The sequence below is a fragment of the Rutidosis leptorrhynchoides genome, chromosome 8, assembly GCF_046630445.1.
Source record: "Rutidosis leptorrhynchoides isolate AG116_Rl617_1_P2 chromosome 8, CSIRO_AGI_Rlap_v1, whole genome shotgun sequence".
In the NCBI taxonomy this organism is placed as follows: Eukaryota; Viridiplantae; Streptophyta; class Magnoliopsida; order Asterales; family Asteraceae; genus Rutidosis; species Rutidosis leptorrhynchoides.
Genome location: NC_092340.1, coordinates 33463157 through 33480855, shown reverse-complemented (window position 1 = coordinate 33480855; position 17699 = coordinate 33463157). Strand labels below are relative to the sequence as shown.

General features: G+C 39.6%; 1 protein-coding gene across 1 annotated transcript; it reads left to right on the top strand.

Moving 5' to 3' along the window:
- The first annotated feature begins 1697 nt into the window (after window positions 1-1697).
- LOC139862458 (ribulose bisphosphate carboxylase/oxygenase activase, chloroplastic-like) lies at window positions 1698-5678 on the top strand. Its single transcript, XM_071851063.1, has 7 exons — window positions 1698-1855; window positions 3077-3405; window positions 3491-3596; window positions 4124-4209; window positions 4305-4777; window positions 5072-5353; window positions 5454-5678. Exons 1-7 carry the CDS (start codon window positions 1808-1810, stop codon window positions 5471-5473), a joined length of 1344 nt encoding a protein of 447 aa, XP_071707164.1. The 5' UTR covers window positions 1698-1807; the 3' UTR covers window positions 5474-5678.
- Window positions 5679-17699: the final 12021 nt, after the last annotated feature.

Sequence of the window (17699 nt, the reverse complement as noted above, 5' to 3'; positions counted from 1 at the left end):
GATATAGTATATTGGGCCCTTAAAATTAATGGGCCCTGAGCAGTTGCACACTTAGCACCTGCTCTGGGTCGGGCCTGTTTAAGAACATGCAATCAAAATTGATAAGTGACAACTAGTCAAACTATGCACTCAGAACTATTTAAGAACACAATTTTGTTCCTTCTTTAGTGTAAGCATGAGGTTATAATTCATAGCATACTAGATATTTTCCAATAAAATGTAATTAAAACTCGAGTTATCGTTGGTTGTATGTTGATGGTAATGGAACTATGTTGTTTTTTCGTCACTGTTATACGCTAACAGTTAATGTTTTCAGTTAGATTTACTATAAACTTTCATTTGGTTTGCTGTAAATTTAACTTGTTTTTATCTGTATTTCTGTTAGGTAATATGTGAAGAATGATTTGTTACAGTTCTTGATGAATCCCGATTAACCCTAAATCCGAACTGCTCGTTTTGTGGTACATATGCATGATTCGTATCAATGTTTGAGCATTCTTGCTTGCAATCGATAATGTGTACAAGAAACTATTTAAAAAATTAGTGTTATTCGCTAAAACCGCAATCGCTTTGTTACCCGAGTTGTTGCATAAAGCCAACGAGATCGAAACAAAATTACTATTTGGCAGCTCATGAAGGCGATGTTTGAAGAGTCTTGAATCCACGATAAAACGGCTATTGAAGTCTTTTTGCCACTAGTTCTGGTTTTGATTAGTTCAATTAATGCTGTAATTGCTTCATTGATTTCACCAATGAGCTTCTACAACAACAACAACAAAACCCAATACCACATAAGTGGTGTATGGGGAGGTGAGATGTAGACAATCCTTCCCCTATCCGAGAATAAAGACAACTCATTTCTTCGCCCAGAGTGAAAACACTCTCAAAAGTAGAGAAAGTCATCCCTCTCTCTATTCGACGGATAGAGAGATTGCTTCCGAGTGGACCTCTGACCAATAAGTAGGAAAATTTAAAAAAATATCTATATAAATAAAATAAAATTGAAACGCCATGAAAATGGTTAAATCAAATTTCCATGGGTTTCACCAATGAGCTTCTGATTTGTTTAAATCGATGATAAGTTAAAGGTTGTTGCAGCTGCAATCTGTTTCAAATATTGTTTCAGTCCAGTTTTCACTAAAAGATCCGACCCGTTAGATATGTCTAAAAGACATGACCCATTTAGACCCAAACCTGTTTTGACCCAAACCCATTCTGACCCTTTCTAAACCCATCCAGGCCCAATTGACAGATGCAGCTCTATTTGACTCACTTGAAGGATTCAGAATATACCAACATAAAAATTGGTCAAGTGTTCGGATTAGGTATCTTTTAAAATAAGTATGTATGTATATGTAATAATATATATGTAATTAATGTAAGAATATATTCTGTTTGTTTCTGTTAACTAAATATGAAGAAGAAAAATAGAGATTGTGGATAATATATGTATAGAATTAATAAAAAATTAATTGGAAGTTAGCAATGGAAACAACTAAAGCCAAATCAAGAGTGTGTGGTGACAGTAAGATCAAAGGCTACCCTCAAAAAATTCGTCTTCCCATTCAATTCAATATCAATAATTCAATAGTAATAAGTCTATAAACCAACAATCACTATTTGAATGCCACGTGGCAAGTATTTCAATCTTGATTATGTGGCCGTTATGTGTTAAAAGCCAATCCTCTCCCTCCTTGTAATAATTCTGGTACACTCATTACTAGTATAAGTCATCAAAACCCATCCCACCTCACTCTTTCAGTAACTCATTTCACCAATACAATAATCCTTCTGCCGGAGATCCACCATGGCAACCACCGTCTCGACCGTCGGAGCCACCATCAACCGTGCCCCGGTACTCCTTTCTTGCTTCATCTTTATAACTTTAGTTAGTTATAATTATTACTGTATCATCATAGGATGATAGATAGATCTTTCTTGGATTTTTCATACATATCCTAAATGGTATATTCTTTTTTGGGTGAAGTGCACAATAACAAGATACGAAATAATTTTAGTACTAGAGTTTCATTGTGCCTCCTTATCATAACTAACATAACTGAACTTATTAGCTTCCACTTCAGCACTATCCTCTACCACTAACCCATAACTGACTCATAACTAAATATTACCTACCATAACAACTTTACAGAATTGCACTACACTCACAATTACAAACACACAAAATCAGATCGTTATGTACGTGGCGAAGGGTATATGTCGTATGAGTGTATGACTGGTTAAAGTACACCCGGTACCATTGAGTTGCCCAATGAAGCACACCAACCGGATTCAATTCTTGGCTATGCCAAATTGATCAAAAAGTGAGTGTGACTAGAGGGTGCGCATAATGCGCAATTTACCCGGTACCAGGTCTCGCGCTCGGGGGGCTTGATTATCCGAGGTTTTACCTTCTATGAGGGAGCCAATGTGCTCGTTCAGGAGGGTTTTCCTCTCTTACCCAAAAAAAAGTATATGTTGTATGATTGTTCAAAAAAATACTATGTTAACAACAAGGCGTTGGTGTAGTGGTGACCTGACTTGCTGTATTCCCATATAGGAGATCAGGGTTTGACTACTACTCGCTGCAAAATTTCCCTTGTTGTTACCCGTCCATTCCATGGGCCTCGGAGGTTGCGGAAGTCTTGCGTTCAAATATCACCCGAGGGGGTTTTGCCACAAGCGATGCCCGTATGGATTTGTCGTGGGGTTTCCTCATGAGGGAGGGGTAGTAGGACTGTAATAGTTCGACAAAGGAAATGATCGGGTGAGTGGGTTCTGACATCTCGTTTGGGCCCCGTCAGTGACTCCGAATCACCGTTCAAAAAAAAAAAAAAATTAATTTAAATAATCTTCCGCGATTAGTAAACTTTGTTCAAGTATGTGTTGTATGATTGATAAAAAAATACTATGTTAAGATTGTAGTAACAGGTAACAAAATGCAACTACATAATCTATTTGTAAGTTTAGTATCTAATACGGAGTATCATTTAATCTGCAACTTCAAACAATTAATCTGTATTATGGGTTAATTAATAACTACTAACTAATATCTATTTATTGTCATGACATACAGTTGAGCTTGAATGGAAGCAGTGGTGTTGCAGGTGTGCCAAGCTCAAATTTCCTGGGCACCAGTTTGAAAAAGATTGTGAACTCAAGACTCACAATCAACAACAACAAATTCCCGAACTTCAAAATCATGGCAGCCGATAAAGAGATCGAAGAAACCCAACAAACCGACAAAGACAGATGGAAGGGACTCGCGTACGATATGTCTGATGATCAACAAGATATCACCAGAGGTAAGGGTATGGTTGATTCACTCTTCCAGGCCCCACAAGATGTCGGGACCCACTTCGCTGTTATGAGTTCGTACGAGTACATCAGTACTGGGCTTCGCACGTAATTAACTAACCCTCACTTATTGTGAAACTTATTATTTATTATGATTTGATTTGATATTAATTGTGAGATTGTATTTGTGTAGATATAACTTGGACAACACCATGGGTGGATTCTACATTGCACCTGCTTTCATGGACAAACTTGTTGTACACATCACCAAGAACTTCATGACTTTGCCTAACATCAAGGTTTCTAAATATGCAAAATCTAACTTCTGTTACTAGAATTTTAATACATGAAGGATGGCTACAAAAAAAATTCATTTTTTTGACGATTTCATTATTTTTGACACTATAAAGCTTGAATAACTTGACATGTTTTTGACACCTATAACTGTCACAAAATTTTTGACACCTAAAAGCGTCAAAAAGGAAAACCCGAAAAACACTTAAAATTTTTGATGCCATATTTTTTCACGCATCAAAATTTTTGACGTCAACTTTTTCCGCACTTTTAACTTATATACACACTTTTAAGCGTGAAAAACTTATTTAAAAAGTGTCAAAAACTACAAGCTTAGTTGTAGTAGAGTTTTCTAATGACAACTCTAAGGGTTGTAAGGTGCATAAAAGTCTTGTACGTAATGGTTATTTATTCAATTTAAAATGGTGGTAATGAAATTGTACAAGGCTTTTAAGCACCCCTAAGGGTTGTCGTTAGAAAGATCCATAAATAAAATAAAAAATTCATAACTATTTATTATTTGTTTGATTAGGTTCCTCTAATTCTTGGTGTCTGGGGAGGAAAAGGTCAAGGAAAGTCTTTCCAATGTGAACTTGTGTTTGCCAAGATGGGAATCACGTAAGTTTTGTTTTAAAAAAACTTTGACTTTTAAGTCAAACTTTGACTTTCAAAGTCAAATAGAATAGTTCTGACTTGTGGGAGTGTATTGCCAGACCTATCATGATGAGTGCCGGAGAATTAGAAAGTGGAAACGCCGGAGAGCCAGCTAAGCTCATCAGACAACGGTACCGTGAGGCTGCTGACATCATCAAGAAGGGGAAAATGTGTTGTTTGTTCATCAACGATCTCGATGCAGGTGCAGGAAGAATGGGTGGAACGACACAATACACGGTCAACAACCAGATGGTCAACGCTACACTCATGAACATTGCTGATAACCCAACTAATGTACAACTCCCTGGTATGTACAACAAGGAAGAGAACCCACGTGTCCCGATCATCGTTACAGGAAACGATTTCTCGACGTTGTATGCTCCCCTTATCCGTGATGGACGTATGGAGAAGTTTTACTGGGCCCCCACGAGAGAAGACCGTATTGGAGTGTGTATCGGTATTTTCAAGACTGATAATATCGCTGATGAGGCCATTGTTAGACTTGTCGATACTTTCCCAGGACAATCCATCGGTAAGTATCTTAAAAAAAATTGGATTTTTGCTATTGACAATCCTTAAAGGCTGTTGTTAAGATGCATAAAAGATTGGTACATGACAGTTACAACTTTATAGTGACGTGACAGTTGTTCAATTATACAACTTCTTGATGCACGTTAACGACAACCCTTAGTATTGTCGTTAGCAAAATCCATAAGAATTTGAAACTAAATTATTAACACGTTTTGTTATAGCCGAATGCGTGACTCGCTAACACATTACAACATGACTAAATTGTAACCGTCGTTTTCTCATTTACAAAACGTAGATTTCTTTGGTGCATTGAGGGCGAGAGTGTACGATGATGAAGTGAGGAAGTGGATTGGAGACGTTGGAGTTGAAACGATTGGAAAGAAGCTTGTGAACTCGAGGGATGGGCCCCCGACATTCGAGCAACCAAAGATGACTATCGAGAAGCTTCTAGAATACGGAAACATGCTTGTTCAAGAACAAGAGAATGTTAAGAGAGTCCAATTGGCTGACACCTATTTGGCATCTGCAGCTCTTGGAGATGCTAACAAGGATGCTATTGAAAGTGGATCTTTCTTTGGTTAGCCTTTTACTGTAACATTTCATTTTCGTGTTCTAATAATCATAAGATTAAGATTTTATCTGTATTTCTAACTATATATTAAATTAATCTGATGCAGCTGGAGGCAAAAAAGAATAGAGTGGTGTATATTTGATTGATGTATCAAACACTTGGGATGATGGAGGCTGCATTGATAAATTGTAAAGCCATTTTAAGGGAAGAAAAGTGTTTTTTGTTTCATAAGGATGTCAAAAATTATATGTTTAACATTTGTTTTCCATGGATTTTTTACTGTCTGTCTGTAAATTTTGTTTGTTGTAGAAAAAAGTCACCTTTGTTTCCACCTTTTTTTTTGTTGCCAAAAAAACGAAAACTTATATAACGAATCTTTGTCTCGTAAAGAGACGAGAAACAAAGATACAAAATAAACCGCTCACGAGGCTCGAAGACAGAAAACAAGAACTAACAAAGACACGGACCTAACGAAACTAACCCCGAGCATCGCCGAAAACATAACAAACACCTAACATGCAAACAAAGGAACGAATCAAACACCTACAAATAAAAACACATCAATACAAAAAACAATCAACGACCTACGTTGTTGTCGCCGCCGCCATCCACATTAACTTTGAACGTAAAAGTCGACTCAATTCCAATCCCCTCATCGGTGTCACTCCCCGGAGAATTCAAACCACCATTCCTAAATTGATCGAAAAAACCCCCTTGTCCTCCTACACAACCCGATCCCGTTCCTATGCGAGTCCACTTGCAAGCTCCATCCTTTTGAGAGTCCTTGGGATTTTTTTTATTAAGCTCATTCCTCTCCTCTTCATCATCACTAAAATCCTTCAAAGAAAATGAATCAACCCTCTCGTTCTTCTTCTTTACCTTAGCTTTATTAATCCCGGTCTTCTTCGCCGCATCACCTCGAAATTTGCTAGTATGCACATGCCATCCCCTACAAAAACCCTTACAATTCGAATCCGCACAAATACAAAACTTACGACCCGCAATATTACCGGTAGCAACGTCAGCCAAGTTATCAAGAATAGCACTAGTAGATGCGTTACACATCGTTGGTGTCAAAACCTCCTCGAATCTCCTTTTTTAGACTTAGGACCAAAACCTGCATCACTAAGAGCATTATCAATCTCGACCATATGAACCGAATATGGTGAACCCAAATTCCCATCAACCCCACAAGTGATTTTACCCTTATCTACCGCACTAACACTACCCTCTGATCCCTTTGTGCATGCACCATCCATCTTCTTCCTCTGAAGCAAATCATCAAAACCTTCTGTTGCATCGAAACAACCCGAAGCCTTTACAACCGCGTCCACCACATCTATACCATCCTCCACACTGTTAACCCCACTATGAACACCCATAACATCACCCGTTCCATTCACTAAACCTGTGACCGTAGGATCAACATTGACCGATTCCGGAAATGACCCCAACCTAATGGATCGATTAACACTCGAAGTCACCTCCGCCGAAAAATAATCGTCGATTAACAGCTTATGATCAACTGACTGTCCAACTTCGTTAACCCAAAAATTCTTCGATGTTAACCTTTCGCCCTCCAAATTAGTCTCAACTAACTCATGTATGTGTTTCACCCGACCTGATTTTAGAAACGCATAAAGCGAACCAAAGTTGCCAAGGTATGTGGATGATTTAGCCACGTATAAGACATCACCAAACATTCTGACCACTTTATGTATATTCTCATCCGATACAAACTTGGCCGGGATTCCCCTAATTTCAATCCAAACGAAACGAGCAAACTGCGCAGCATGCTCTTCAAATGAAGAGATCAAAACTTGGGTTTCACAATATATACGAACAAGATGTAATCTAATATGTCTATTTTCTGGAAGGCCCAATAGATCTGAAAGTTAAGTAAAAGCAAGACTTAGGTTTAAACCCCTTTAATATCTTAAATTTTGGTATGTCGAGTCTGATAAATTAGAATGATTAAACGTTTGATGGTTCAACTTTAAGTAACTCAAAAATTATGAATGAATTTGATTCTCAACGTCAATAATTTATTTAATGATTATTCCCGGATTAACTTTATGAATGATATAAAATTGATGTATTAACTTTTTAAATGAATAATTAAAAATTGTTTGATGAGTGTCTTTTATATGATATAAGAAGATAGTAAATGAAACAAATGTGTGCTAATTGTTTAAGAAAGTAATTTAACACCGAATGATTTAGCGTTGTTGAATGGTTCGACATTATTTCATTTAAATGTTAAATATAAACATACTGAATGAAATGCTGAACTAATTTTCGTCACTGTTGGTGCATAATCCCTAGTTCTTTAATGATTGTAATGGACATTAACATTTGGACTTTACTGTTTACTTTATTGGTTATACTTTGTTTGACATATATTATGAACCAAGACGATACGATGTTCGAACTGTTGGTTGGACAGTTCTGACCATCGACCGAGGGAAGAGACCCTCGGGCGAGGGACGACGACCTTCGGCCGAAGGTCATAGACCTTCGACCGAAGGACACTGGAATCAGTATAAATACGTGTTACGGGTTACAGATTCAGGTCACGCACTCCCACAACCCTAATCGCATTCTATCAGTTCCAGAGTCGTTCCTCCACACCCCCAACCGAATACCAAACCCTAGTACACCGAAATCTAGGTTTTCCCATAGGTTTTAGTGATCCGAAGGTGATAAAGTATTCGATTCAATACGATCCATTGTTTTCCGCCTTTAGGTCGTTTGTTCAATCAAGATCCGAGTCTGAGTAACAACAAATTGGTATCAGAGCTTTTGGGTTACCGATTGAACGTTTTTGAGTCGAATTTTTGTGTTAAAAGGTGTTAGGGTTTTCGTTTGGTGTTTAGGATCAAAAGTCTCTTTTTCCACGATATAGTTTGGCGTTTTTGAGTATAGTTGAGGTCGTTTTTAGTATTAAAAGGTTTCTATCGGTTTAGTTTGTCGATTTTGGTCAAAAATTAGAGCCTACAGTCGATTTTCCTTCGAAACCCACGTTTTTCTGGAAAACCTACTGACGAACTACCTTCGGCCGAACGTCATTTACCTTCGGCCGAACGAATACCTCCATCGGTCGAAGATCATAGTCCTACTCCCAAAGGACAAAGTTTGAGCCGTGTGTCTTAAGTATTTCCTTCGACCGAACGTAACCTTACCATCGACCGAACGTAACCTAACCTTCGACCGAGTGTCATATTTTCTGAGCCGAGGGTCTACCTTCGACCGAACGAGTTAAATTTTTCGAACACCTCACTTTGTATCGTCCCTCGACCGATCGTCACGTGACCTTCGGCCGAACGACAACACCTTCGACCGAACGACCCTTACCTTCGGCCGAACGTAGAACTGATCAGAACACAGATTTTGGACAATTTGAACTTAAACTTAACCACTTAAACCAATTAAACATGTCTGACACTAATGAACAACTTGCACAACAGTACGCCTTAGCAATTAATCCTGGATTACAGAAACTGATTTTGTCCGAGAGTTTAACAGGTTCGGCTAACCGTAGTCCGAAACTCGAGAACTTAAATGATTTCTTAGATTGGAAGGGTCGCTTCCAAATCTACTTGAATGGTATCGATGCAACTCTCTGGGATTATATTTTGATTGGCTACGTATGGCCAACCGTGGTTGTGGGAAATGACTTACATGAAAAGAACAGATCGGAATTTCAAGCCGAAGAGAAGGCTGCGTATGCACAAGAATGTAAGGCATATGCCCATCTTACGCAAGCCTTGTCTCCTGAAATCTTTCATCAGTTCAAGCAGTACTCGACATCCAAAACTCTTTGGGATGCTCTTGTAGCTGCAACAGAGGGTTCCGAGGGGTACAGAAAAACCAAGGGTCAGTTGTTAAAAGCGGAGTGGAAAAGGTTTGCAGCTTTACCAGATGAAACCTTAGAACAGACTGTTACAAGATATAGGCATCTGATTAGTGAATTAAAAAGTTATGGACTTACAGTGGATGAACAGAAAGCAATAAAACAGTTCAAGCTTGGGTTACCGTTGAAGTGGGACTACATAGTCTCTCAAATTAGTACAACTACTGGAGAAGGTCCAGGTGGGATAATGACTTTGTATGGTTTCACATCGAAGTTGATGGAGAAAGAATTAGAAATGCAGACTAGGGAAGCAAGACTTAACGGTGCTCAAAATCCAAAGTTATACAGAGCAACCACCGGTATCTCCTCGATTCCGGTGCAACATGCCCCACTCCAAACTGCTTACATGTCTGCGAGTTCGTATGGTACATCTTGTCCATTGCCACCAGTACAGCAATCTTGTGTTCAACAACCATCGCCTCAAAGTGGAGAGAAAAGAAAGGCCTCAGAGGAACTTCAGTTACCTTTGATGCATCTAGACAATTACAAAGGCAAAGCGCCTGAGGTGATTAAGGAGGAAATGCAACTAGCGGCTGTTGTGGTAAACTGTTGCAATGAGATGATGGCAGGTAGTGCGGTTAATAGCCATTTGAGTGCTGAGGATTTAGAACAAATCGATGAAGATGAACTTGAGCGGATGGACATTATCTGTGCTATGGGAATTGTTATCAGAAGGGCGAAGAAGTATCTGAAACGGACTGGTCAGACGAGTTTGAATGGTAACAAAGATTCAAAGTTAGGTTTTGATAAGAATAAGGTTAGGTGCTTCAATTGTGGTGAGTACGGACATTTTAAGAGAACTTGCACTAGACCACACAAACCAGGGTTTCAGAATCCGTTTGCTCCTAATAGTGGGAATGTTGACAGGAAAGTAGTTACAATTACTGACGGACCTAGGGAGACTGTGTGTGAAACATCATCTTCTGCAATGAATACAACCTATGCTGATGAGGGATTTGAATGGTCAATTGGATTGGGTGATGCTGAACATGCCAATGTAGTGTTTATGGGTAAGTCAGAATCTGAGAAGGAAGCTGAACGGTTAGAAAGAGTGAAAGCTGGTTGTTTGGGTAATTGTGATTGTGTTTGTTATGTCTGCAAGTGCGAAGCTCGAGTTAAACGGGCTGATGAGATAGTGAAAATGTGTTTGAGAAAGAGAGTAGAAAAGGGTCTTGCTGAGAAGTTTAAAGCTGTGTTGTCTGATGTGTCTTCTGATTCGTCGGATGATGAGCTTATTGGGTTGGATTTTGCTGAGGGTAATTGGTTTGAAAAGATAGTTGATGGTAATGTTGCTGCTAAGGGTAAGGGTAGTGAAGATAATGCGGCTGATAAGGTTGATGAGTACTCGGATGGTACCAGTTCAGAGTCTGAGCTGGAATCGGAATCGGAGTATCAGGAATCTGGTGAACTGAAAGATAACTGCGCCTTCATGGAAAATGCTTCTGAGACACCTAAGGTACCAAATGATTCTACTTCTACTTGTTTAAAATGCCATGCTTATGAACTAGAAGTAGCTAGGTTAGAATCCATTGTAGATACCTTGAATAAGATTCCCACTACATGTAGTGAATGCCCTAAGTATGCTAGTGTAGTTGATAGCCTTAGAAAGGAAGTAGCTGTAAATAAGAAGGATTATGAGGATGCCCTGTTTTACTTGAATAAGCAGCAAGAGTATGTAGATAAGATCAAGAACCTAGAAACTAAGGTAGATGGCTTAACTGCTGATGCTCTTTTGAATAAGAGAATTTTAGATATGAACCTTACTGAAATGGAAGTACTTAAGACTGAGAGAGAATCCTATAAGAATAAGTACGAATGTGAAAAGGCTAGGCTTGATAATTACCAGAGAATGTCGTATGTGCATGAGTTTCACTCGCATAAGAACGTAGGAAAGACCGGGCTTGGGTATGACGGGATTCCTCCACCTCTAATGGGTGACTATTCCAGTACCCCACAGGAGAGAAGTGGAGAGAAATCTGGCAAACCCACAAAAGCCGAGGTTTTGAAAAGTGAACTAAAGGACCAGATCCTCGTTGAGGGTATTGTGGAAGACAGTCAAACTGACTCTGAGAGTGAAAGTGAGACTGTCGAAGTGAAGAAACCAACCCCCGTTACTAAGCCAGTCACCATCCTTAAGAATCCTTCAAATGCTAAGAAGGTGACTGAGCAGAAACCGAGACCGAGACCCGTAAAACCTGCTGATAGACCTAAGCCCTCAAACAAGAAAAGTACGCCACCACCAGTTGTGAAGTTCCAACAGGGACTAAACCATGAGCATGAATATGCTTCTGGCAAGAGAGTAACTGATGGTAGTGTACCCAAATATATACCACCAGGTCGTAGACAGCAGGCAAAACCCCAAACCAAAACACCGACCAAACCTGTTTCACCAAAACGACAGTCCACACCTACCAAAATTCAGGTCCATAGATCCCGATATCGAGGACCGCCTTCCGTGAATTCTGATGACAGCTACCGAGCTGCCGAAACTACTTGTTATACGTGTGCGACTTCAGGTCATAGGGCGGGAATTTGTCCATTTAAACAGACCCCAAAAAGGAAGGTTGACCTCAATCCAAGGCCAGTTTACTGGCAGAGGTCAGTCTCTCCAATGTCAGACCGTGACCGAAATGATTTCCAGACTGCCGATTATTATAGAAAACCTATTGTTCAAAAGGTCTGGAAACCGAAAAGTGAAGTGAAACGAGAGGGCAACTCTAAAGGTCCGTCTGTATCTCAAGGGAAATGGGTTGAGTTGCCGGTTGTTGGTGTTGATGGGAAACCCACTGCCATTCGGGCATGGGTGCCCATTGTGAACTAATCATTTACTGTTTTGTGCAGGTCGCTTACAATCCACGTACCAGCACGTGGATAGTTGACAGTGGAGCGTCCAGGCACATGACAGGGAATCTGGCTTTGCTTTCTAATGTTAAACCAATAGACGGTGGACCAGTTTCTTTTACTGGAGCTGAAGGGGGTAATATTACTGCTCAGGGCATTCTGTCAAATGGCTCTGTTAGTTTTGATAAGGTGAATTATGTGGAGCAGATGTCTCACAATCTGCTGTCTGTTTCCCAAGTGGCTGAAAAGAATTACAAAGTGTTATTTGATGATAAGAACAGCTACATTCTGAAGAAAGAGTTTGAGATTCCTAAAGATATGATCCTTATGATTGCGCCGCGACACAAAGACTTATATATTCTTGATATGAAGAAGGCCATTGCTTCTGTTGGTGGTCAACAAGCTTTTGTCTCGAAAGCTTCTGAACAAGAGTCAGTGTTATGGCACAAGCGTATGGGTCACTTAAGCTTGAGAAAGATGAATCATCTGGCCCACAAAGGTTTGGTTGAGGGGCTGAATGTAAAGAGTTTTCATATTCCGGATGGTTGTGTTCCGTGTAAGAAAGGGAAACAGACGAAGAAATCTCATCCTGCGAAAAAGTTTCATTCGATTAACATTCCTCTAGAGTTATTACATATGGATCTTTTCGGTCCAATTAAGAAGAAAACACTTACAGGGGAAGTTTATTGTCTTGTGGTAACGGATGAGTACTCACGATTCTCGTGGGTTGTGTTGTTGAAACAGAAGTCGGAAACGTTTGAGCAAATCCGACTGTTAATTTTGAAGCTTGAAAGTTTGTATAACTTAAAGGTAAGGAAGATAAGGACTGATAACGGTACTGAATTCAAAAATCAGTTCATGGACCACTTTTGCAAAGAGAAAGGGATACAACAACAGTTTAGTCCTGCATACACCCCACAGTCTAATGGTGTAGCTGAGCGAAAGAATCGTACGTTGATTGAGACTGCTAGAACCATGTTAGCGGACTCGGGCCTTCCTATTAACTTTTGGGGTGAGGCCGTGAATACTGCTTGCTATATCATGAACCGTGTGCTCGTTGTTAAGAGGCACGGGAAGACTTGTTACGAATTGTTACAAAAGCGGAAACCTAACATTAAGCATCTAGAACCGTTTGGTGCGCCGTGCACCATAATGATCAAAGATACCGGTGGTAAATTTAACCCGAAAGCTGTTACTGGTATATTCTTAGGTTATGGGAATCCGAACAAAAGGGTGTATAATACAGAGACGAAACGTGTTGAAGTTCACTATGAGGTTGAGGTGCCTAAGACGGATCCAAAAGCTATTACAGTCAAGGGTTTTGCTTGGCATTTTGACTACAATGATCTCTTCGACTCGTTTAATCTTCCTCCAGAAGTTACTGATGAAGATTTAGCTGCACAGTTTTTGTGGGAGACTCGATCTTCTGCAGCGAATGTTCCTGTTACTAGTGTTCCTACTCCTGTTCCGAATGCTGATATTCCGTCTACTTCCAATTCGGTTCCTGAGTTGGAAAATACAAGTGATTATGAGGCTGAGCAATCTGTTAATGGTAGTGAGTCAGAAGAGGAAGAAGTACAGCCGGTTCCACCGTTAGTTGATTTTCATTCGGGTCTTCATGAACAATCTTCAGGGTCCGAATCAGATGAAGCGCCCCGCAGTGATGTAGGGAGAGTACGTAGATCGAATAGGAATATTATACGACCGTGTCGATTGAATGATTATTTTGTGGATGATACTGGTGTTCCGGGTAAACCTCCTACCGATGCCTCAACTTCGGAACCTACTGAATCATTAAGTGCTAATGTTGTGACAGCATTTTACTCCAAACTGAATCGATCGGGGAGGATCTTCAGACATGCCCATTCTTGTTTTGTGTGTCAGATCGAACCGAAAGATGTGTACGAAGCCTTACAGTATGATGATTGGGCTTTGGCAATGCAAGAAGAGCTGTTGCAATTTAGACACTTAGAGGTGTGGAAGCTTGTTAATCCACCTCACGGCTGTAAGCCGCTGGGTTTGAAATGGGTTTTGAAGAACAAAAAGGATGAACAGGGTATAGTGGTACGGAATAAGGCAAGGTTAGTTGTCAAGGGATATCTTCAGATACCTGACATTGATTACGATGAAGTTTTTGCTCCAGTGGCGAGACTGGAGGCGATTCGAATTTTCTTGGCATTCGCTTCTTACAAAGGTTTCAAGGTTTATCAAATGGATGTCAAGAGCGCGTTTTTGTATGGAAAGATTAATGAGACTGTGTATGTCGAGCAACCACCTGGGTTTGAGGATCCGCATTTTCCAGAAAAGGTTTACAAGTTAGACAAAGCCTTGTATGGTTTACATCAGGCTCCGCGGGCATGGTACGCAACCTTGTCCAATTACATGATTGAAAATGGTTTTAGGAGGGGTGTTATTGACCAGACGCTCTTCATTAAAGAAAAGGGGAAGCATTTGATGTTGGTACAGGTTTATGTCGATGATATTATTTTCGGGTCTACAGACAAAGGTATGGTTGATGAATTCGAGGAGGTCATGCAGAGCAAGTTTAAGATGAGTTCTTTAGGGACAATCAAGTTTTTCCTCGGTCTCCAGGTTGCACAAACAGATAAAGGCATTTTCTTGCACCAGACGAAATATGTTGCCGATATACTTACTCGTTTTCAAATGGAGGCTGAGAGACCTGCTAAGACTCCTCTTTCGGTTAATCACGGCATTTCGCCGGATATGGACGGTGCAAAGGTGGATCAGACTTTGTACCGGGCCATGATTGGGTCCCTTATGTACTTGACGGCGTCTCGGCCGGACATAATGTTTGCGGTTTGCCTGTGTGCTCGTTATCAGGCGAATCCAAATGTTCATCACATGTTGGTCGTAAAGAAGATAATGCGCTACTTGAAAGAAACGCCGAGTTTGGGTTTGTGGTATCCGTGTGCGGATGGGTTTGAGTTAACAGCGTATAGTGATTCGGATTATGGTGGATGCAAAAAGGATTTCAAGTCAACTTCTGGGGGTTGTCAGTTTTTAGGAAAGCGGTTGGTCACATGGCAGTGTAAGAAGCAGACTGCGGTAGCTCAATCTACCTGTGAAGCTGAATACATTGCTGCATCAAGCTGTACATCTCAAGTTATCTGGATCCAACAACAGCTGCGTGACTACGGTTTGCAAATTTCTAATACCCCTATTTTTGTTGATAATACTGCCGCCATAGCGGTCACTAAGAATCCCGTAAACCATTCCAAAACTAAACACATCGGGATTAAGTACCACTTTATAAGGGATTGTTATGAAAAACGTTTAATTGATGTAGTTCAAATTGGGACTACTGAACAGAGGGCTGATCTGTTCCCAAAAGCTTTTGATAGACCACGTTTTGAATTTTTATTAACTGAAATTGGACTAAAGCTTTTAAAAGACATGGTTCCCGACAAAGAGACTGAAAAATAACTCGAGTCATAGTCTTTTCTGTAACATTACTGCTTTTTATTTTTGTGTGTTTCTTTATTTTCTGTTTGTATAGATAAAATCCAAAAGGCCAAAAATATTTTCGGTTTTAGTATTTTAGGGGGAGAAAACTGCAACATCAGAAAATACAAAAAAATTAGAAAATGGAAAAAGAGTTATTTAACCTTGTTGGGAGATGAGGAAATTTTACTGATCATGTATGTTTAACGTTCTAAGCGCGTATGTAATATAGGTTGTTATCAAAGGTGTATTGGTAAGTCTTACTGCCCTAATCTTGGAATGAGGTGATCACACGAACAATCAAGTAAATATCTTGACAAGGAAATCGTGGAAAGGTTTATAGCGGTTGATGGTAGTCACTTAACTACCACAGGTGCGTATGAAAGAAATAATTGTTGGGGAAATCAACAAAAGGTGAGGGTATCCCCTATTGAGACTTTCTCTGCGAGACAGTTAGCTCTGGGTATTTCAAGTACTCACAATACTATACCCAGAAAATCAATACAAGGCGATGTATTCTGTTATGCGTGCACACTGTTTCTAGTTACCTTACATGCCAAGATTAGGAGAATCGAAATTAAACTCAAATATGCACTCAAAATAGTAGATACTTGAGCGTACACCGAGGTAAAGATATTTCAGATTTTCAGTTTATCATGGACTGTTGAAAAGCAATTGAAGATATACTTATTGAAGACATCATATTCAAGATATACAAAGACAACCGTTGTTTCGAAAAAAAAAATGAAAAAAATTAGAAAAGCTTTGAGACAACTGGTTGGTCTAGAAGACATTTGAAGTCAACAGTTCTGAAGAAGATAAGGATTCAAATCATGATCAATCGTCAAGAACGAGATTGAGATGAATTCTACACGCGAAGAATGTTCATGTTTCAGATCATTTCACGAAGATACCGAGGTGTATTCTTAAGTTTAGGCAATCAAGGAGATATCTCAAAAATCTCTGACGTATTAGGATAGGCCATCATATGCGATGATTATTCCGTTTCCCAAGCAACTTTAATAATAATTAGAATACGGCATAAGGGGTTTCTAGCGATAGTGGTCAAATACATGACGCATGTGTACAGGTTACTGGTTCTGTGAGATCCATCCGAGCTAATTGTTTCAAAGTGATAAGTCAAGGTAGAGACTCATGGTCGACAGGGATATTCCAAAATTACTATGAGAACCTTCCTTCACAATTAGATCCAAAGTATGCACTCGTGGTAACGGACAGCGTCGGGATTTTCGTGCTCAATTGACTACCGTAAACATCGTGCGATCTGAAATGAGGACTGACTCTATGATCTAAGCAAACATAGTAATATGTCAAAGTAATTAATTAACGTGATCATCAAAATGTCTGGGGTGACAGTCAGTAAGTCTAGTCGTGTGCTAATACCAAGAGCCCGCGATAAAGCTTATAGGTACTTAAACTTTATGAAATGAACGTTTATAAACTACAACTTATGACAGTTCTGATCCCTGAATTATCAAAGTTATCTAACTCACAAGAATATGTTCCTTAATGTTTGCTGGTTTCATATGTAGATTTGTTTCATTTGTGTTTAATTGTTCTTCAGCTGTGTTTCATTCAGAAAAATACAAAAAGATTTTCGTTTATTTTATCTGTTAGTGTAGCTAGACTGATAAGAGTTGTTTTAAATGATGTCTCTTTGTCGAAATGGAACTTAATTATGGTTGGAATCCTAATTGGACTAAACGTGATGAATTTTAATGTGAAAGATCAGTCCCAGGGGGAGTTTGAAGCAAACGGTTTGGGAAAGTGAAGTTTTAAAGAAAAAGTTGAATTTTTGATTTTTGAAGTTACAGTCGAACGACTGAAGCTGAAATTTTTGGGATTAGTGACTGCTTTACACTCGTACGAATGAGGTGTTCACTCGAACGAGTGAGAACTCACTCGCACGAGTGTGGCAAAAATGTGAAGCGACTGAAGGGAATCGAAGAAAATTGACCTTGGATTAAACTGCCTGACATTCGGCCGAAGGGACTTTACCTTCGACCGAAGGACAGTTACCATCGGCCGATGGTCAGAGACTTTCGGACCGAAGGTATAGACCTTCGACCGAAGGTAACTGAAGGGTATATATAGGATGTTCTGTCATTCGGGACA

Excerpts from the sequence above, each read along its gene's own strand:
- LOC139862458 (XM_071851063.1), top strand. The coding sequence starts at position 1,808 with ATGGCAACCACCGTCTCGACCGTCGGAGCCACCATCAACCGTGCCCCG. Across the intron at positions 1,856-3,076 it reads CCACCATCAACCGTGCCCCG|TTGAGCTTGAATGGAAGCAG; the intron begins GTACTCCTTTCT and ends CATGACATACAG. Across the intron at positions 5,354-5,453 it reads TGAAAGTGGATCTTTCTTTG|CTGGAGGCAAAAAAGAATAG; the intron begins GTTAGCCTTTTA and ends AATCTGATGCAG.